Source organism: Zootoca vivipara, chromosome 5, assembly GCF_965207765.1.
Source record: "Zootoca vivipara chromosome 5, rZooViv2.hap1.1, whole genome shotgun sequence".
NCBI lineage: Eukaryota > Metazoa > Chordata > Lepidosauria > Squamata > Lacertidae > Zootoca > Zootoca vivipara.
In genome coordinates, this window is record NC_142588.1 from 92,157,487 (window position 1) to 92,180,373 (window position 22,887).

Genomic DNA, 22,887 nt, shown 5'->3' on the forward strand with positions numbered 1-22,887 from the left:
CTAGGAACTTTGACGTCACTCTTCCTTCCACCTACTCAATCTTGACCACAACAAAGAAGAGTGGTGGGAAAGTTCAGATGGAAAACCGGCAGCCGCGCGCCAAGCCTCAGCCAGAGGAGAGGATATTTATTAGGCGATCCAGCGCAGGGCAGCAGCTTGCCCATCAGGCCGACAGAGCCCTGGGTTCAAACTCCAGCCAAAGCTTCTTTCCGGCTGTTGTGCCTGCTTTGCATAATCAGAGAGAGGCGTTTGAGGGAAGAATCCAGAGGCACTGCACAGAAATCTAGGAGAACTCTCCTCCCTGGGCTCCGCTGGGGCTCCCCAAAACATGGCTGCTTCAAGCAATCTCTGCAAAGCACCATGTTCACTGGAAAGTGCAAGGCAACTCGCTACATCTCTAGCCTCGACAATCCTACCTGTGAACCGGGAATGTTGGTGGCCCTCCTCTCAGGGTCGTTGTGAGAACTGACAGTGCAAAGGCGGCAGGCAAAGCACATTAAGCATGCATGAGGTTCAAATGGTCAACAGGAACCCCAAACCCTGTTATGGAGCAGAAGAAGACAAAGGCAAACCTAGAAGCTGGGTCAGGTGTTAAGACAGGGAGATGCTTCCCTGGGTGAACTCTAAAAATACTCCTCGCTGTGGTGGCAGTGGGGAGGGAGAGAGGATTCTTTGAAGGAGCTCAGCCTTGCACTCTCTCGCTATTCCCAAGCATCCCACGCCTTTCTGCTGGCTGGTTTCACACATCTGGGGAACTTGGTAGGGTAAAGTCAGCCTGCAATTTGGCCACGTTCCTTTTCAGAAGTAGGTTTTAAGGAGCAGAAACTAATACCACATTTAATGGACACTCGAGCTCTCAAAACGAATTATTTATCCAAAAAGTTTATTTTATTCTATTCTAATTTTTTTCTTTTTTTTTAAGGAGGAGATGAATGGCTCTCGTAGCAAATTTTCCATCCGTGGTGTTTTCTTTTAAGTCTTCAACCCCAATCCCGGCTCTTGCCCTGGAAAAGCATTCAAGGAGAAATTCACAGGGCGAGGAGGAGAAGCAGGATAATTCAGCATTAGCAGGGGCGGGGGGGCGGACGCCTTCCGTTAATTAGGCCCTATTGCTCCTGTGAGCGCTCCAGTGGGAGAACAGCCTTTACTGAAGATGTCATGGACTTTGAAGAAGCTCAAACTCAGGACAAAAGGGAGAAATGTGCTAAGGGGAAGGCACGCTTGGCAAACGCTCACCAGGATCAACTCCTGCCCGGAAACCTATGTGCCCACTGTTGAAGGATGTGTGGATCCAGAATTGGCCTCCACACTCACCTACGGACTCACTGTTTTAAGACCGTGTTCATGGAAGACAACCTTACTCGGCTACGAGGGATCGCCAAAGCAGCACCAGCACAGCTCCTGCAAACCCTTCTCTCTGCTTTTCTCAAAATAGCCGGAATCGGTTTCCCCCGGGGATTCAGGGCCCTCTGGGAGAGGAACAGAGGACCAAAGTGGGTGATTAAATTAGGGGACGCATGACTGCACCCCAATGTGGATTGTCACTCAAGCACCGGACAAAAACTGCGGCAACAATGCAAGTCCCAGCCCCGGAGGTCACCTCTAACAAGATTAGCTATGCATGCTGGGAGACGAGACTAACAAAACTCCCAACGTGTTTGAAACCTTCATTATTCAAGGGAGGGGGGGGGCCTCTTTGAGCTGCTGGCAGACCGCAAATCCTCTATTAAGTGATGTGCCCAAGGCCACTGACAAACAGAACAAAAAAAAAAGCAAGGGGGGGGGGGTTGAAGAAAAAAAGTGGGCATTCAGTGAGCCTCAATATACCCCAGGGAATTGTTCCCACTTTTCCGTAGCACCAGTAGGGGTAGCCTCCCAGGGTGCCCCGATTTGAGAGCCCGGGCACACCATGAATCCTCCCCACCCCACCCCCCAGCTCCAAGTTGACTTTTCAACTCCATTCCGCATTAGAGGCTTTGTGACTTTGAAACCACAGAAAGCTGCCTCCCCATCCATCACTGACACAGAGCCCTCTAAAGTCTTGCGGGCATTTCTCTCCTTTTGCAGTGGGAAAGGCTGTGGGCACATGGAAGGAGACACAAGAGGAGGAGAGCCCAGAGGTTCTCTCCACTGCCAGGAGCTGGGCCTGAGAGGCTGCTGCCTCTGGACCAGACTAGCTTGTGGCAAAGAGGACGGAGGCGAGGGTGAGGGGCTGGCCATCTGCACCAGGGGGCAGGCAGGGCAGGAGTGCCCTCGCTATGCTGAATGAAGCAACAGAGCAGGCACACAAAACGGGCACTACAGGACAGGAACGCTCAGCTATTACAGCAACACTGAACCCACCAAATGTTTCCTTTTTGGTTTGAAGTGCCGAGGTATGTTTTCAATGTACCCGCCATCCGCTTGCTGGTTGGCCTGGCAAGGGGTGAGGGCTGGGTCAGAGCAGCACCGCTGCAGGAGCTGTGCACCTGAGGCCTAACACAGTTTAACACATTCAGCCACTGAACATAGCTGGTGGGAGAAGGGAAGGGGGGGTGACACAAGGCCTGTTGGTGCGGAAGATTGTGTGTGTGTATGTTTCTGCAAGAGAGCCCAGGAGGACTACGCTTCTTGCATATTATTGTAAACGCAGTGGAGAAGCAGAAACCTGGAGCTTCAGTAGCAGAAACCATAAAAGGGTCCAGGTTAGATTTCATTCTCTCAAAAGTTTATCAGTGATCTCAGCAGCTATCAATATTGATATCTATAGTTATATATCTGGACGGGGTTCAACTAATGAGCCCCAGTAGCAGACAACTGCACAGGGTCTTCCTCTCATGCAACATAGCTTTCCTTCTCCCCGCTATGCCCCCTGAAACTTGCTCTGGGGAGGGTGTCAGAGTGATACGGAAAACTGGGTTTTTCCCTAACAAGAGGAACCCACAGAACAGCCTGCAGGGGCAGAAGAGGTGGGATTTTCCCATCTGGCAAGCTGAAAGATCACCTTACCATAATGCCGAATTCCTTCCTCCGTTCTATATTTTTAGCTTCTTTTGACTACTGAGCGGAAGTGAACTGAGATGCAACTGCTGGTCTTTAGGTGCACAGGAAGCTGCTTTTATGCAGGAGTCCAAACCACCGGTCCTCCTACACTGACGGGCAGCGCCTCTCCAGGATTTCAAGTGGGGACTCTCCTCCAGCTCTATCTGGACAGGCCAGCGACTGAACCCGGGACCGTCTGCAAGCAAGGCAGATGCTCTGTCACTGAGTTACGGAGCCTCCAAAGGGTGAGAATTACCCACCTGTGTCTTCACTGGTTTCTGCAAGTCTCCTTCCTGGTTAGACAGGAGGCCGGTTTGGGAAACCCTGCTTTAGTGAATTGTGGTGCGAGCAGAGAAACCTAATTAATAATAATACTCATGTTGTTTTTTTAAAGTAGATATATAGCCTGCTTAATTTGCAATGATATATAGCCTGCTTAATTTGCAATGATGCTCAACGCGGCTTACAATCCACGACACGAAAACAGCAATAATGCTATCACTGCTGAACTAACCAATATGAAGGAAGCCACAGCAAAGCCAAGTCCCCATAACAAAATCCAAAACAGCTCTTGAAGTGAAGATGCCAAAAGATGCAAACAACATGCAGCAATGCAGTGCCTGAAGTTGTGGAAGTGAAATGGACTTTTGCTCAAAAAGGAAGGCCTTCTCTCTTTGAAAGCGTGCCTCTGAGCAAACCCGCAGCCATTGAGAAAGGCTCCTGCGCACGGCCACCAACATGTGCCCCTTTCGCAAGGCAGCGTGTGCTGCCCACCCACCAGAGGGGAAGAGGAACAAGTTCTCTGGCTCAACGGGAGAGCGAAGCAGCAGTGCCACCAGGCAGTCACTAGGGGGGGCCCTCATGCCCCAAGATCTCTCCCTCTTGCGTGGAGATGCACTTTTGCTCTGTGACTCAAGCCCCACATTACTCGGGGCAATGACCAATTAAGCGATCTTCACTGGTGATAATTTAAAACACACACACACACACACGTGTCAAGGCTGAAGGTGGCACTGTGAGTTGTTCAGCAGGTGGACCACAGGTTGGCTGAAACTTTGCCCTAGTTTGCCTCGCAAAGGCTAAACAAAGATGAAGGCCCATTTCTTATGAACAGCACATTCTCTGCTGCATGGTCTGCCTTGGAATGCAGGAGAGGGACCTACACGATTGTAAAAAGAGTCACTTTATTCAGAAAGCTAGCAAGACAGGGAGGGGAGGCCACAACCCTTCCCCTGGCACGCTTGTTTTCTGTGTGCAGGGATGCATATTTATTGTTCAATGCAGAGAAGCACTCCAACCTATAAAACATCCCTGCCCCACTTGCAGTCTGATGTGGCAAAATCCACAAACAGGGTTTATCACCTGTTTGTGACGACAGGGCACAAGTAAGAAGGTACAGTCCAAAGCTATTTGGTAGAATCAAGCCTGTATAAGCCTACCCCAAGCTCTGTTCATGCTAGAGGGTAGGACTGTGGTGACAAACTTGGAGGGCCAGTTCAGATGCCATAAATTTTACAGATAGGTTGAACTGAGGCAGATGGAGATTTATTGATTCAAGCCCAAAGTGATGGTCAAGGCTGAACCCACATCTCTTCCCTATGTCCCAAGACATATAAACTATGTTTTTTCCCCCATTCCCTTCGTCTCCTGCACCTTTCTGTCTTTCTTCAGGGTCAACTATAAACTGGAAGCTCCTTAGGACAAGGTTCTCTTGCTTTTTCATTCTCTTAAAGCGCCGTGCAGACTTCACCGTTGTCACTGAGGTGATAACGGAGATTGAGAGCCAAGCATCGGCATTTCTGGGCGTGCAGGAAGAAAGGTTTCTTAAATCCTTGCCTCCTTTTCCCCAGGCCACATGTCTCCTTACAATTCTATGAACTTTCACCCAGACATTTGCTGGCAGGTGAAACAATGCAGACTTTTGACACCCTGGCGTGGTCACGTTGCCACTTAACTCGGCCTCTGCTCACATCACTCGACACGCTGTGACTCAGGGTGACAGAAAAGAAAACACCGGCCACGTCGGCAGCTGTAATTAATACTTGGAAGAAAATTACAAGAGCCTCCTCGAGGCCTGGCCCAGATCCACGGGAAACCGAAAGGATGGAAGGCTTTCGGACACCTTCTGGAGGGTGCAAGTTTAATCAGATTTCTTCCCTGGAAATGAGGACTTCCGGTTTGCCGCAGCCATCGTTAAGAAGCGCTTTAAATGCCACTTTTAAGAGGGGGGTGGGTGGAGAGAGATGTTTTAGAAATGCTTACACTGAGAAAAATATAGATATGCATTCTTTTTGTACAGTTTGTTTCTTTAAGAAAAACTGCACACTGATGAGGAAGTAGGGTGGAATGGGCTTATGAATGAACTTGCTGAAACCTGGAAGAGCTGGAAAACGGCTGGTCTCCAACTTCCACCTGAAGCATCTTCAAAGGCTGGAACTGCCATGTTTTATTCTCCACCTCTTATTTGAAAACATGACACTGCACATTCCACTCACCCCCCCTGGCATCTCTAGCCAGAAGGATCCTAGTTAGGGGTCTTGGAATGACCCTGAGGAACTGCTGCAGCCAGAGCACAAAAATTTGGCGGCTCAAGCAGGTATGAGTCACCTTTACAGGTGAGCTGGTAGGCAGGAATGAGCCGGTGGACAGAGCTGCAAGTTTTCACATCAGATATGTTTTCAGCTGGTTAAACTGGATTTTCATAGCATTTTAAACCAATATTGTCATATTTGCTTTTTAAAATGTACTGCTCCACTGGGACAGCACAGGCTATCCTTTCAGAAAACACACCCATACATACATATAATGACCACTAATTGCATTTTAAAGAGAAGGCAAAAGTAACTGAATGGGTATGGGGTAGGGGGAATATTGCTTCCTTGAAGACCCCCCCCCTTTCCTTTCACACACCAGAAAACTAGGCCACCCATCAAATGAATGCAGTTCCAGTGTTTGAAATCATCAAGGGGAGCAGGAGGCCAGATTGCCTGTAGAGCAAACACCACTTTGCCTCCTCATTTTAATGAAATTACTGCACAGCCCCATTTCCCACTCATCTTTCCGCCACGGCTCATTTCGAAATGCTCTGCTGGCTTCCCAGTCCCCGGAGGCCGGTGTGCGGCTTCACTCAGCTGCTGCTGCTGCGAATGTTAAAAAGCCGAGCTCGAGAGGACAGGGCATCCCATAATCTCAGAGCACTTGTGCACTTTTTGATCACCCTCAAACATTTGGCAATGGGGCGGGAAGGATCATCGGGAGATCTGAGCAGCTGGATCAGACGACAAGGCCTCTCTCTAGCCCCTCGGTTCTGTTTCCCAGCATGGTGCAGGTGCCTCTGGGAAGTTCGTAGGCAAGAGAGGCAGGCAAGAGCCATGGGGGAGCCTGGAAAAAAACCCCTTCCAAATCCCTGTACAGTTCAAGAGCAGTGCAGCTGAGCTGCAGGACGGCCCTGTTTGGTCTCCAAGGGGAACCCAGCACTTCTGAGAACTCTCAGGAATGGCTCTTGGGCCATCACTCTTTCTCCTCCCAGTGGGTGCTCTTTGCTCTCCAGAGTAGGAACTTGGTCAGCTCCCAACAGCAAAAAAAGGGTTCTCCGTTAAATCAATCTTGTGTGGACAGGTCGGCTGCAAGTGCCTTTCAGACGCTTCAGTGCCATAGCTAATGGGAAACAATGAAAAGCCCAGAGACTCAGCCACAGCAGAGGCAACAGCACTGGGAAGAGAAACCATGGGGGGGGGGAGGAATGGACAGAGAAGCAGTCTCTCCACATGCATCCAGAATACCACCTTGTCTCTTGCATCTTTATGTGTTCCACGGTGTGGGGAAAGGCAGCTTCCCACGCCACCCGTGCACCAAGACTGGCCTCTGACGTTACAGGCAGCGCCACTAGCCAGACCTGTGAGTGTCACCTGCAACCGAAGCATTCAAACCCTGCCTTTGTGCCCTAGCAATAGGACCTGAATATCTTCTATATGGCCTGAACTTTAGTCTCGCCCCCTCCCATTCCTCCCTTTGCAAGCTCGTTTTCTGATGGCTGACTGGAAATGCCATTAACAAAATAAATATCCAGGAGATGTGCTGGCCTCATGGACAATGAGCGGTTTCCTGCCATCCAGGTTCCCACTGCATCACTACCCCTGCTTATCTGGAAAATTACGAAACCATTGCCCTTATTAGAAAAGCGACTGGGCGATGCAGTTATCTCAAGCCACAGAATGAGCTGCAAGTTCGACATGCTGAAGACAGCAGCAAAAGGCCCAGTTTTGCTTTGGTTTTGCAGAGTGCTACTCGGATAATTTGCTTGTGCCACCACTTACATGGGCATCTCCTCTCTGCCCATGGCACCGGGAAGTCTGGAGAGCAAACAATGTGTCCATGGTGCCCTCGTCATCAGTTCCGATAAGCAGGCAGCAAGTCTATGCAGCACACCAACGACAATTTCTCCCCGTGCGCGTCACTCACCTAAATGGTCTTTTTCCATTATTATTAGTAGTAGTAGTATTATTACTTATTGAATTTATATACTGCCCCATACCCGGAGGTCTCAGGGCAGTTCAAAATAAAATCACAATCTCTAAAATTAAATTAAAAACAATAACCCAATAACACACACTCCCAAAAAGGAGCCACATTTTAAAAGGGCATAGGATGTCGATCAGGTCAACCAAAGGCCTGTTGGGAGCTGACCAAGAGGAGTGTTTTTGCCTAGCGCCTAAATGTGTATAATGAAGGTGCCAAGTGAATTTCCCTGGGGAGAGAATTCCACAGATAGGGAGCCACTGCAGATAAGGCCCCGTTCTTGTGTTGCCACCCTCCGGACCTCTTGGGGAGGAGGCACATGAAGGAGGGCCTCAAGAAGATGATCTCAGGGTCTGGCTAGGTTCATATGAGCGGCGGTCCTCTCAATGTGAGGGATAACCTTTGCACACTTAGCAATCATAGTCAGCATGTATACAGTGCTTTAGACACTGACCAGTGGCTGTGCTCACTGAGGCTGATGGGAGCTGGAATTCAACCATTTACGGAGGGCAGCACACCTGGCACATTCAGCACTGGTAGCATTTGCTCAGACCTGCCTTCCTTCCGAGGGCTTTCCTGCAGGTTCTGTTGTTAATACAGTTTGCGTGAGCTTGCTATTGCTTAATCATCCTCGCAATAAAGTAGGGACGGGACTGACCTGGTCTAAGCGAAGAGCCCCGTCCACGAACCGCTGCTCACGCAGCTTCTTGGCGATCTGGTGGAGGTTGAGGACGGCCTGGCGAACTTCATCTACCGAATGCTGGGGGGAGATAGCGGGGATTTCCTCTGCCGCAAACACCTTCTCGGGGTTCTCAATCATGCTCTGGGCATGGTCGTAGCTGAGCTTTGCGCAGGAGCAGATCACAGTCCGCCCAAACCACTCGTCAATAATCTGCAACGACAAGACGGCGAACGAGGAAAAGTGAGTTGGTTAGGGCTCTTTTTCATGTAGAAGAGATGCTCCAGGAAAATTCATTGGAGGAACGTGTCTAGAAAAATTTGAAGGGTGCGGTTCTTACCTTGCCTTACAGACATGGCCGTATGAGAGTCAGTGTGTTTCACATAACCAAAGAATCCACACTGTCCAAATAAGTGCCTGCAACTTTACAAAGGATGTAAGGATGACACCCCAGGGTCCATCCTTCTCAGTACTAGCAGTGTCTTCTCGTGATCTCAAGCAGAAACTGACCATGAGGTCTTGTATACATTCCAAAAGGAACAGGCTAAAGGTCCCTCCCACCAATAAATAGTAAACCCAGAGGATGAGATACTAAGAAATTGAAGGGAAAAGTGGGCAGGCAGGGGGAAAAGAGAGGCAAAAAGCAGCTCACACTCTAGTGGAAATTTTCTGCTGTCCCACTAAACATCAGGCCATCAGCAGGGAAAAAGAAGAAGAAGCCAAGCCAGTGGGAGACAAATAATTAGCTAGCTAATGAGGAATACACAGTTCCTATCTTTTGCTCCGCGTAGCACGGCAAGGCACTTTTCTTCCCAGGCCCCCTCCTGCAAGCTGCTGCGGAGGAAAAATGAAGAATTGTGTTGCTGGAGACAAGCCCTAATTGCCTGCAACCATATGAACTCTCCATGAAGAGAGGCATGTGCCCTCTTAGCGCGACACATTAAACGGCTCTTAAGCCATTCCCTCCATCTTCTGCTCACCCTTCTTAATCCCTGGCTGTCAGGAACAGCTGCATTAAGCCAAGGTCCTCATTAATCTCGACCCGCGCCGTTACAGCTCAATGCAAGACATCTCAGAGCTATTGAAAGCATTAACATTGCCGATCTGTACATGAGCTAATTCCATAAATCCAGGCAAATCTGCCTTAAAGGTGTTACTGCCTGGGCATGGGCATAGGCAGAGATTTCCCGTCAAGTGCAGCTCTCCAGAGTCAAGGGCAACCAGAGCACAGCCTCTGGGCAAGATGCAATAAATTTAAAAAGGAGGAGGGAGGATGAAAGCGGCTTCCAGCCCAATGCAAAAGCTGCAGAGATCTGAATGCAGGCCAGGTGAACTGGTTGGGATGTAGAGGAACCCTTTGGCTGTTCAGTTTGGGGCTGATGGGAGCTGTGGTTCAAAGAACATTGAGATGGCAGTGGTTTGTGGAAGGCTGATTCACAGGGATTGGAAGCAATGGAGATGCAGGCAACAGTTGTGGTATGAAGGGGTGGAGAACAACATTAATTCATGGAAGAAAGAGATCTGTCTATAGCTATTAACCAGGGTGGCTGAATAAAGTCTCTGCCAGGGCCGTCTTAAGCACCTTTGGCGCCCTGGATCCCCCTGCTGCCCCGTTTTCCAGTGCGGCGGGCGGGCAGGCGGGCTCAGGGCTCAGCGCGTAGCACGGTCGCCGAGGGCGCTGCTGCGCAACGGGCGGGCTTGCTGCGCAGTGCAGCAGAGCGGGCGGCGGGTGGGCAGGCGTGGCTGCGTGGCACCCCCTCTGGCGGGCCAGCGCCGTGGCGCACTGCGCCACCCAGCCTGGCCGTAGAGCCGGCCCTGGTCTCTGCATTCAGAGGCAATGTAACCGGGGTGGGAAATAACTCCAGGCTTTTCTACCCTGCTGTGCACCCCAAGTGTTTTTTCCTGGCTTAAATGTGTCCTTGAACTCTGACTTTTGACTTTGGCCCTGCCCACCGCTGGGCAGGAGCCCCCTGGAAGATAGAGAGGAATGTGGCCCTAAGGCCTAGATGTATCTTTGAACCCTGCAATGATTCTTTGAATACCATTTGCAGGGGTGGTGTGTGAGCTTATGGGCTTCTTGGAGACAGCTGGTTAAACCAATTGGAACCAAGGTGCTTGACAAGATGGACTTTTTGACCGAGCCAATATGGAAATTCTTAAGTTTTATGTTCCACCCAGAAATGAACCTAACTCGACCAATTTCCACACAACAGCTCTTGTGCTTCCTAACTAGCAGGAAGCCTCCGATTCAAGTCTTCCCCCTTGTGTCGTCAGCGCTGCCAACTCATGCCTGCACATCTGATGTTGTGTTTTTTGAGCTTATCTGGTCAATCAATGGGACAATTCAAGGGGCAATGCTGAATGATTTCTACCTAGTCCTGCAAAGCTGCTCGGGCTTACCTTGCCTTGAGGAGATAGCTTCCATATGACGGAGAAGGTGAGTCTGTCTGTCATAGGATTGAGACTGCACAGCTGCTCACAGAGGAGCTTGGGGAGCATTGGGATCACCTGGGAAACAAAAGGATTGCATGTGAAAATGAATTCAGTTTCCCTGAAAACAGTATTTTAGTTTTCCACTGACACCAGTGCAAAGATTTCTGCTTGTACAAAGAGACTTTCCTCCCTCTGTTCACCACCCCCATCTGCTCCAGAGAGTTGGAAGAAGCCCCAAGGGCAGAGTTAGCAGCAGGCAGGGGGAGGGGGAGGAGAATGCTTGGTCGCACAAGCAAATAAAGTCCTTGCGCCGATGGAACAATTGCCTTAGCGCTACATTGGATTCCACCCATAAGCAATAATGTTGTGCTTCTACTACTCTACTCTGCCATGCTATGTACATCGATTTTTTTTTCTTACTGTCTGCACCATCTGTATGGCAAATTTGGACAGTGACAGTCAAGAATTGGGCTTTTCCAACAACGTCCTACTCTCGTGTGGAATCTCCTTCTCCCAAAGGTGAGGAAAGGTGCAGTTCTTTGATGGCTTTTCGGAAAAGATGGGACACACACACACCTCCTTTATCAGCCTTCTAGTTGACAACATTGAGCTGCTTCACACAACACACTAAGCCAAACATTGGCTTTGGGAGACCACGCAAATGAGAAGAGCCTAGAGCCAATTTGTGTCGCCGCCGCCCCATCCTTTGTGCTGCCTTGGCTTAGCACCGTGTCTGAGCTAGGACTTGTGGTTAAGCTCCCCCCCTGCTAAGCTCAAGCTGTACCTAAGGTTTGGTTTCAGGTACCACATGAAAAAGGCCATTGTTCTCAGCAGTTTTTCTACAGTTGCCTTTCTGTGGTGTTGATATTGCATTGTTAGTGTTTAAACTGCTATTTTTGATGTGATATTTTTTACCAGTTAGGGGTTCTCTGGGTAAGCACAGGCAACAGCTGCATTTCCCGCCAACAGGGCTCCCCATACCATTCTGGGTCACTGACTGCATTTACACCAAGTGATGCAAAAACCTGCCGATAACGTCACCACTATTGCTAAACGAAGTGAGCGCGCAGGTTACAAAGAAAAAAGAAAAAAAAACAGTCCCGCCAAAAAAAGTGGGATGGAGGATGAAAAAATCCCAGGACCCTGTGTAAGTTTCAGAATGCAAACATTTTCTATCTACATGCCAAGCCTTCACGGGAAAGCTCTTAAAATATTTAATCACGTTTGTGGCTTGGCACCCAATCCCTGCTCATAAATCCACTCTAATTGCCTGGCAGAGTTTGGGATAGCAGGCCTGGCTGTTGAGTCTCCAGCCAGCCGGGAAAGAAATCACTTTTCCACATGAATCAGCAGGGCAGGCTGAACTGGAAGGTCAGGAGGGCAACAGGGTCCGATAAGCTGTTCCTCTAGACACAAAAGGCCGCCAGCTGTGTTATTCCAACGGCAAGGGAGCACGTTGACAATAGGAGCCGGCCCATAACTCACAGATGTCCTACGTGAGGCCGGCCATGCATTGGCCTGCTTAATGGGAGGTTATCCGCTTGAGAAGGGGCAGAGCCCTTCAAGGGATGCCAGAAAAGCCCACCGCCAATCAAAGATGGGAGCGCTAGCTGCAAGGTATTGCAATCTCAGATAACAACAGGGAGCAAGCAGCAGAAAGAGATTAGCAAAAAGCCCAGCTGGAGCCAAGGATGCAGCTGGAGAGCGACTCTTGGTGACCAAGAGTCACCTACTAAGACTCTCTACTGGTAAAAAGAAGGGCATTTTGCTACTGATCCCTCATCTAAAGTGCCCCCGATAAGGGCCAGAGCTGGGTGGTAGAACTTCTGTTTTGGATTCAGAAGGCCTCAGGTTTAATCCCGAGCATCTCTAGGTCAGGCTAGGAAACCTTGCCTGAAACCCTGCAGAGCTGTTGCCAAGTAGAGTAGACACTACCAAATTAGATGGACCAGTGGTCTGGCTCAGTATGGTCCAATATTCCTCCGTTCATCTACCTTCAGAGGTGAGGTAGGTGGAGACTGGGGAGAGGGCATCATTCGTGGTGGCAGCACCTATTTGGGGAGAACTCTCCCACAGGTTTGCCTGATGCTGAAAGCAAGGTCTTTCTGAACGGCTTTTTCGCCAAGGCTTTTTAATCTCTCTGCTTAGATCCATTAAATGCTGCTGAGATAATGTTAGGCTGCCCCGCTGTTTCGACTACTATTTTGAAAGTTCCCTCTTTGCATATTTGGGCTACAGATTGTAAACCTGGAAACTCTGATTGAAACTGAAGAAGGGCAGGCCATCAGATATTGTTAAATACACAAATAAATGAAGTTATTTGGCGACCTGCAGTGTGCCACTGAACATCCGAGCCTCTCCTTAAGGTAAGAGCACAACCTGTATAGGTCAGGCTGCACACAGTGGCAGCAATCCGACAACAATTTGTGTAAACTGAAAGAGAGCACACCCACAATTGTCATTCCTATCGCTGGTGTTGCATTTTTAGATTTACATTACAAGAAGCCGGCTTCCTCATCAGTAATGTTTTTCCATGTTACTTTATAAGACTTCTTACCCATCCTTCACCGTAAGATCCCAGCAATATAATATAATTAAAAAGAAGTAAAACGTGTAACAGTTTATATACAATTTTATATAGATATAGATGTATATATATACACACACACACACAAAATTCCAAGCAAAAGCAGCACAAGATTAAACAAAATAGGAGAGATGGGTCCCACCTTGTTTCTTGAAATAATTATACAGCACCAGCCATCAGCCACAAAATTTCCTGGATGGTTTTTAATAATAACAGCAACAATAATTTAAAAATGCAGCATCACCAAACAATAACAGAACAGAGAATTCTAGTAGCATTTAAACAATGGAATATTTTAAAGGACAGAATAGAAAGGTGTTCACCTGTCCCCCAAAATAAAACAAGGTAGGCATCAGGCAAGCCTCCGTGGGGAGAGAACTCTAAAGGTGGAGTTCTATCACAGAGAAAGCTGTCTCTCCTTCCTCCCATGCCTGGAACAGGATGGGTGGGTGAGGGAGTAAGAATTTTTTTTTTTTTGCATTAGACATCAGTGCACAAAGAGGATAACATGGCTTTTGAACTGTACAATGGAGCAACCCAATGAAATCATATCTTTGCCATTCCGACAGGGCAGGAAGCAGATCCGGGATAGAAGACATGGTGTGATGGCATTTCTGAGATTCCCAAAAAGCCAAACAAAAGAGGGCTCTGCAACTATGCAGCAATGGCAGAATAAGCTCTGGGCTCTTTGAGGATCGCAGACAGTTCTGCCAGCCTTCAGAGCTGCTGAAAAGGAAGGCCCTGCCAGCTTTCAGGTGACTCTGGTCCTTTGCTAAGTCACCACCTTTCATAGCTCAGCCAGAAGAATCCATTGGGAGCTGGCCAGGGTCCTGATCTGCCTTGCCTTGCCTGGACTTACTGGAAGAGGATCTGGCAACTGTTATCACCTCCCCTGTAAGCCCCATGAGAACAGGATACTCGTGGGGTAGGCTACACCAAGATACAGGCCCACCCAGGTTTGGACTGAGCGAGATGAGCGGGTGTCTGAGCTCCACCCTCCTCTGCCCAAACCCACCAACTGCACCATACCAGCCTTGGCCTCCAGTTTCCCCAAACATCCCTCTCTCCTGATTTTGCCTTGAGCAGTTATGCTTCCAGACTTTGGGCTAGCCCTGGGATAGGAGGGCTCACGGTGTGCGTTGTAATTGAGCTCCAGTAGGATTCGGGGGGCCACCAAGTTCAAATGCAGGCCAGCCAGCGAAGGTCCATTCCCAGCAGGAATCGCGACGGGGAAGCCTGGAGTAAATCAGCACGGCCAAAGGACAAAACCCCTTTTCATGGAAAGTAAAATGGAGCGCTTCCACCAAGTCCCACTGACAATCTTGTTCCCACCGCTCAACCTGGCTGCCTGCCCACACCCACTCGGTTTGAGGGCTCGCTCAGGCTTCCCAGAACAGGCCCTCCACCAGTGGCCTTTGAATCAGGTGGAGTCATGCTTACAGCCTGATGGCTTCCATGGCTCTGAGCCAGTGGTTTAGGGAGGGGACTCAGAGACTTAATCATGGGGTGGCCTCATGCACTGAAAGACACTCAAAGGAAACAGGCAATTTGTTTATGAGCCAAGAGTTTCTGCTCAAGAGTTTCCTTTCTTTCCCTCTTACTTTCTGTATCAACACTTCCATGAATTCAAACTTCGATCACCTCTTTTGTTATTCCGCTTGACGCTATCAAAATATCAACACCCCGACAACCTGCTGGTGTCAGAAGTGAAAGTCTTAAGGCCCTTGGACTCGACATGAAGACCGGCTTCCAGTTCCGATCTTTGATCTCCATTATAAAAGAGGACCAGTAAAATATTGTAGGGATTTATGGCTGACCTTCCCCACTCAAACTACTTCACACCTAAAACAACACACAGGGACGTGCCAGAAGGGAGAAAACTGATACACTCATCACTAAGCCTTGCACTTTCTCAAAACAAACCATTAGCCTTTTGCACAACTACTCCTTCTCTCCCAGACAGGCAAGTTCAAGTGAATTAGTTATGCAGATCTATTTGATTTCCTTGCAAGGTCGGTCCCCCACCACCACCACAATATTCAACTGGAGCTGCAACACTACCCACGTCAAGCCTGATTTTCTCCAAGGCTGCTTTCCCATGATATTTCTACCATACTGACATTTAGCACTCAGAACAAAAAAGATTTGCATGGAAAAATACACATTTCCCTGTTTGTTTGTTTTTTACAAAACCTATTGCCTACTGAATAAAGAGTATTTCTTATTTTCAGCTTCTGCCTCTTGGGGGGTAAGCACTCTGCTTGGGTGCCCTTTCCCTAACAAAGAACCATGAACAATAATCAGCAACACACAAGCAGCTAATGGAGTTCTAAACTGAAATATTCCATTTTATTGTCCCTCCTCCTTTGTCTCTCCCTAGTCCGAATGCAAGCTATAAGCTCCAGGCAGGTTTTATGTTATTCTATAAAGAGTCAAATACAGCAGCAGCACAATTAATACTAAGAACAAAGGAATAAATCAGCAATTAGCAAAACATGCCTATTCAGAAGTCTCACAGTGTTGCATTGCAGCAACATAGGCGCCTGAAAGGCGAAGATTGCTTTACACAATGAACACAATTAACGTATGGACTTCACTATCAATTCTGCACCAATTGCACTGGCTACCAGTGTGTTCTGGGCCCAGTTGAAAGTGCTGGTAGTAACCACTCAGGCCTTAAAGGGTTTGGGACCGAGTTACCTAAAGGACCACTGGTACTCATACACAGTGGTACCTCTGCTTACGAATGACCCTACTTACGAAATATTCTACTTACGAGTAAAAAAAATTGGGGCCCACTTACGAATTTCTTCGCGATCCGAAGGGCCCTCTCCGCCGCCGCCAGCGCTCCCGCCACCCCTGCTGGGCTGAATCGGGCCCTCGTCGCCGCTGCGCTTAGCCGGCACCCGCCGGATCCGGCCCTCGCAGCCGCCAGGGCTACCGCCACCCCTGCTGAGCCGAATCGCGCCTCGCCGACGCTGCGCACAGCAGGCTCCCTTGCCACTGCCAGCGCTCCCACCACCCCTGCTGGGCCGAATCGGGCCCTCATCGCCGCTGCGCTCAGCCGGCTCCCGCCGGATCTGGCCCTTGCAGCCACCAGTGCTCCCGCCACCCCTGCTGAGCCGAATCGCGCCTCGCCACCACTGCACACAGCCTGCTCCCTTGCCGCCGCCAGCGCTCCCGCCACCCCTGCTGGGCTGAATCGGGCCCTCGTCGCTGCTGCGCTCAGCCGGCTCCCGCCAGATCCGGCCCTTGTCGCCCCCAGCGCTCTTGCCACCCCTGCTGGGCCTAATCGGGCCCTCGCCGTCCCCATGCTCAGCCGGTTCCCGCCGGATCTGGCCCTTGCCACCACCGCCTGCACTCCCTGCACTGAAAGGTAATGTTGCTGTGCAGTTAAAGTGCACTTTAAAGTCTTTTTTCTAGGCTCCAGAATGAATTAATCCGTTTCCAATGCATTCCTATGGGAAATCGTGATTTGACTTACGAATTTTTCTACATACAAATGTGCATTCGGAACGGATTAAAATCGTAAATAGAGGTACCACTGTAACTTGCCTGTAATCTTAGATCTGTGTCTGGGGTCCCAGTTGCATGGGTGCCATGCAGTTAATGCTTGGCTTGGCATTCCAGAAGGTCTTAAAAATCGAACTTGCTGTTATGGCCTTGAGCAGGCTCCGGTGAGCGAATTCAGCTCCCGTCGCTGCATCCAGTGAATGTTTCCTAGTCTGCCTGCATGTTCTGTTGCTTTTATTTCTCACTGGACACCACCTTGTGGAGGGGTGGCCTCTGAAAAGCAACTGCTAAATAACTCATATAATTAAAGAGCCTGGAGGATACAAACCTGTCAATAGCTATTAACCGTGACAGTTCCATGGAATTTCCCGTTTGGGAGCAGTAGCCGTGCCCCCTGCCAGCTTTCTTAGAAGGACGATAATAAAGCACAGGAGTCACACATGTCTCATTTCCACCCAGTTTCTTGGCAGAAAACCATTATCTGTTTGGACTTGTGGCCAGCATCCAGAAGAACATTATCTGCCTGTGTTTCGCTCTGGGGCACTGATGTGAATCTCACCTTCTGCACGAGGTAGACACTTGTTGCCCTCTTGCTCGCAATTTCATCCAGAGCCGTGTCCTCCGTCACAAAGTAGCTCACATCTGCAATGTGGACGCCCACTTCAAAGTTACCTGAAACGGCAGAGGGAAGGTGAGATGTCAGGTGAGAAAAGGAAGCTGCGGGAAATAAAACAAATGCACAGCAATTCTATTCTGCAGCTTTGAGATTCTTCAAAATGCAGGAGGACCAGGTCATAGAATCATAGAATCATAGAGTTGGAAGAGACCACAAGGGCCATCCAGTCCAACCCCCTGCCAAGCAGGAAACACCATCAAAGCATTCCTGACATATGCCTGTCAAGCCTCTGCTTAAAGACCTCCAAAGAAGGAGACTCCACCACACTCCTTGGTAGCAAATTCCACTGCCAAACAGCTCTTACTGTCAGGAAGTTCTTCCTAATGTTGAGGTGGTCTTCTATGGGACAAAGCTCAGGCACCGGACATTCACTACGTGACCTCTTCCAGGGGAAAATGAATTTCCCTGAATTGACTGGCTGTTGGTGGTTCATTCCAGACATGTACTCTAAGACTCCTGTTACATTTGCACTGGGGGAGCGGGTAGAGGAAGGAATAGAATTGACTCAAATTAGGGTTACCAGCCAATTTGGAGGAGGGACTGAGGGGAGCAAAGTGGACTTCCTTTCAACCAAGTTGCCAGAAGAGGAGGATTTTCTGATTGCAAATTCTCATGCCTCAATGTGTACAGCCTTGACACCTTGGACAAGCATCCCCCCTCTGGTCTGGAGGTGGAGCCTACTTCCGACTTCCAGGAGGCAAGGTGGCCGGATGCCCTACTTTTACAGAGAAGCAACAAACTAAACTCACAGGGATCCCACAAAACAAGGACAATTATACAACTGCCCTCATATATCAATACCACATATTTCATCCAACAGGTAGAGGGATTAAGTATTGATAATCATGAATATTTTACTACATTGGATGCCAACTCCATATATACTTCCATAACCTATGAGGGAGCAAGGTCCATAATTGAATGCATTTTGATTTCTCGTTCCTCAGCTGATGAATCTACTCTTTTTTTAAAAAAAAATGGATTTGATGGACATCGTTTTAGAAAAGAACTATTTCTGATTCGACATTCAGTTTTCTTTTCAAATAAAAGAGGTCGCTATGGCTAGTCTGGTAGTGCCATGTATTTCCAATCTGTAAATGGCTGAGCTTGAGAATGCTAGTACAGTGATACTTAATTGGTTCCGGAAGTCTGTACTTAACCTGAAGTGAACTTATACTGAAGCGAACTTTCCCATTGAAAGTAATGGAAAGTGGATTAATCTGTTCCAGACGATGAAAAACACCCCCTAAAACAGCAATTTAACATTATTATTTTATTAACGAGACCATTGATCCATAAAATGAAGGCAATAATCAATGTACTGTACTATAAAATAAATATGACAGTATTTTAGATGAAAAAAATTAACATTTACAGTATACAGTGGTACCTCGGGTCAAGTATTTAATTGGTTCCGGGGTGCCATTCACACCCCGAAAAGTACTCAATCTGAGCACCGGACAATTGGGAGGGGTGGCTAACACCCCAGAGGACAGGATCACACTTCAGAATGACCTTAACAGATTAGACAACTGGCCCAAAGCAAACAAGATGAATTTTAACAAGGAGAAATGTAAAGTACTACACTTGGACAAAAAAAATGAAAGGCACAAATACAGGATGGGAGACACCTGGCTTGAGAGCAGTACATGTGAAAAGGATCTAGGAGTCTTGGTAGACCACAAACTTGACATGAGTCAGCAGTGTGATGCAGCAGCTAAAAAAGCCAATGCAATTCTGGGCTGCATCAATAGGAGTATAGCATCTAGATCAAGGGAAGTAATAGTACCACTGTATTCTGCTCTGGTCCGACCTCACCTGGAGTACTGTGTCCAGTTCTGGGCACCACAGTTCAAGAAGGATACTGACAAGCTGGAACGTGTCCAGAAGAGGGCAACCAAAATGGTCAAAGGCCTGGAAACGATGCCTTATGAGGAACGGCTTAGGGAGCTGGGTATGTTTAGCCTGGAGAAGAGAAGGTTAAGGGGTGATATGATAACCATGTTCAAATATATAAAAGGATGTCATATAGAGGAGGGAGAAAGGTTGTTTTCTGCTGCTCCAGAGAAGCGGACACGGAGCAATGGATTCAAACTACAAGAAAGAAAATTCCACCTAAACATTAGGAAGAACTTCCTGACAGTAAGAGCTGTTCGGCAGTGGAATTTGCTGCCAAGGAGTGTGGTGGAGTCTCCTTCTTTGGAGGTCTTTAAGCAGAGGCTTGACAGCCATCTGTCAGGAATGCTTTGATGGTGTTTCCTGCTTGGCAGGGGGTTGGACTGGATGGCCCTTGTGGTCTCTTCCAACTCTATGATTCTATGATTCTATGATTCTATGAGCGCCGATAGTGCACTTCTGCGCATGCACGAAGCACACAGATCGCTTTTGCGCATGCGCACGCGGCGGAACCTGAAAGTAAACACTTCCAGGTCCGTGGAGTACTTAATCCGAAAGCACTCAAAACTGAAGCATACTTAAACCGAGGTATGACTGTATTTTAAACTCTGTGCATGGTCCCCCTAAGAAACATATCAGATGTTATGGATGCCACATAGAATATATTTTCATTTTATTCTCCAAGTTATCTGAGGCGGGTGAGTTTTTTGGCTGGATCCATTCCGTTAATGATAATGTCAAATTCACTCGCCAAATGGACCAAATAAATATTTTGTTTTTGGATGTGTTGCTGCCACAACAACATCCTTTGTATGGCAGTGGATACTAAACCCCGTAGACAGAAGTTTACATCAGGCTTCTTAAGAAGAATTGATTGTATGGACACTTTTTTTTACATTTAACAAGAGACTGCACATTTGATCAAGTTTAGGAATCTCACGCCGATCAATTTTATATAGCAGGAGTTTCCCAAAACAGATGGCTTTTGAGTCCAAGTTAAGAGCAGATAGGATCAGCACACGGTCACTCAATCCAACACTTTAAAAAGTGGGTTATTTTGGTCCTTGGACTTCAACCATGTAGCCCATAATATCAAACATATTGTATAGAAACCCTGGCATATTGCTCAAGGTTTGCTAGGGTGCCAAGGAGTTCCTTTTGTGGGATTCTGCAGAACTATCAGTTTGGCAGATAAATTAGCCAGTTCAGACATTATGCACATGGAATCTCTTGGAAATGATCCAATCAGTCACGGTAAGTATGGTCACTGTACACAATGTCCACAAAGTTTGGAAACGAAATAGTTTTTATCTTGTTCATATTAAAAAAGTTATGTTTTGAAAGCTTTTTCTAATTGCAATTCATGTTGTATTATGTGACTATGTTCAAAATTATATGTTGGTCAGATCATTAGACCTCTTAAGCTGAGGTTAACTGAACACAAGCCCAACATTCGTACTAGAAACCCCATTAACCATGCATTTTCTGGAATGCCATCACAGGACTTCTGGTTATTATTATTTTTTGCTCTAGAAAGAATTCATCCTAGTCCATAAAAAAGATTATCTTTGGACTTGCTACTTTCCCAATGAGAAGTATTTTGGATACACAAGTTAATTCCAGGTCCTCTGGTGGTTTAAATGACAAAATGGATTTAAGTGTATTTCTATGATTATTTAATAAATGATTTCTTTTTAAAATAGTAGCTCTACTCATAAAGTAATTGTTCCACTCAAGTGTGATGGCCATTTTTGAGATTCACATCTGTAGGTGGTACATGGATTGGCAGCTGATTATAAGACCTCAGTTGTATTCTATTTTGCGCACAGAAGCAAGTTTTCTTTTTAAAGCAGTAACACAGCCACCTCTTTTTTATATCATACAAACTTTGTATGCTAGAAAGATTCACAAAAGCTATGCAACCTTTATGGTACAGTCTCTGGGTGTTATTGCATTATATTTTTTTACCTAGCGCAGGGACTAGTGTTGATGTAAGAAGATTTTCACACCTCCACACACCCACACCATCACCCCCAAGTCTACTATGCAGGGTCGGGGGAGACCCAGAGCAGATTTAGGGGATGCACAAGGGGGGGAGCGGGAGACGGCTGCATTATACCCTGTGCTGATGCATATCTTGCCTCAATGGCTCTTCCAACATCTTCTCTCTTGGGGGACGCTGCCTATAGGAAACGAGGCACATTTCTGTTTGCCTCAGAGTCCGAGTCCTGGTCAGGTAGAATTTTAGTGCCCTCTTAAATAAGTGTCTGTCTGTAACCTGTGTTCCAGATTCTGGCAAAAAGCAGCACAAACTAATCTCGACGGCCCAGAGCAACAAGGAATCTTCCTAAGGCAAGACCAAAAGAGCTGACCTTAGCACCACCTTATCCTTAGGAAACTGAACAGGGGTGGAAGCCAGGTCACCAATAACTCACACAGTGCCGGTGAAATAAACCCTTTATTCAGAGAAACAAACAGGCCTAGAGGGCACGGCAACTGTTCCGGGTAGATCTTGCCGCAATGAGAGAGTCGCAAGGACAGGAGGTCCCTGCCTTTCTGCAGCTCTCTAACTCTCCTCCTTCCCCAGTTCCTTCCCAAGCCATCAGCGGTGAGAAGGACAAAAGACCCACCCTCATTCTCATTAGAATGGCCTGCTGAGAGAATAATTAAAAATGTGCAAGGGAAAAGAAGGAACCACCACCCCACAGCAAGGGATGCATACCACAACTCTTCAGAAGCACTAGGGAGGAAACGTTGCAGCTTGAAGATCAAACAGCCCACCTCCCAAGAGCACCTACGGCCTCCCCCCCAGTGTTATCACAGGCTCTCAAAGCTCTTCCACCCGGAGGCTGGCGGGTCAAGCCTAAAACTACTTAGATGCTAAGCCTTAGACTAACAACGAGAATATTGCAAGCGACAGGAGCCAAACAGTTGCAGGAGGCAAGGAAAAAAGACACCCCTTTTGAAGTCTATATTCTAATACACCGACCCTACAGGACAAATATTGATGGAAGGAAAAGGAGGGAGTCATTACATCATGGTGTTAATCGCAGCCTAATCCGATATCCAGGCTCTTGAAGATATGAACTCTCTGCCCCAAGCCGAATGTTGACAAACCGAGAGGGATCCCGTTGTTCGTTTCGCCCTCGGGGTTCCCATCCCAGGTTCTTAAAGCGAGGGGGCAGCCTAACGCCTCCTGATTCCCACCCCACCCTTCACACTTGACCTCGAAGTGGCGGATCATCTGCCTTGCATTAAGAGGGTCCTGGCTGCAATCCCCAGAACTCTCCAGGTAGGGCTGGGAGAGATTTCTGTCTGAAATCCCACAGAACTGCTTCTGGCCACTGTAGACAAGAACTTTCCAAACTCTGTGCCGCAACATGTTAGTGTGAACACTTCCCGTGCTCCTCTCGGAGCAGGAAAGGGGTTAGTTTAAAAAACTGAATTAAAACTAGATAAAAAGAGTGTCATTGACATGAAAAGTTTGGAAAGCTCTGCTGTAGACAATACTGATCAAGACGGGCCAGTGGTCCAACTCAATATAAGGCAGGCTTCCTAAGTGTC

At 48.0% G+C, this 22,887-nt stretch overlaps 1 protein-coding gene across 2 annotated transcripts in view; it reads right to left on the reverse strand.

Moving 5' to 3' along the window:
* DIS3L2 (DIS3 like 3'-5' exoribonuclease 2) overlaps positions 1-22,887 on the reverse strand; it is a 193,299-nt gene that overhangs the window by 52,049 nt on the left and 118,363 nt on the right. For both annotated transcript variants that reach the window (XM_035132940.3, XM_035132941.3), the window contains exons 12-14: positions 17,311-17,423; positions 10,619-10,726; positions 8,198-8,431 (exon numbers count right to left, since the gene is read on the reverse strand). In XM_035132940.3, the coding sequence (XP_034988831.2) occupies positions 8,198-8,431; positions 10,619-10,726; positions 17,311-17,423 (455 nt within the window). The remainder of the gene's footprint in view (positions 1-8,197; positions 8,432-10,618; positions 10,727-17,310; positions 17,424-22,887) is intronic.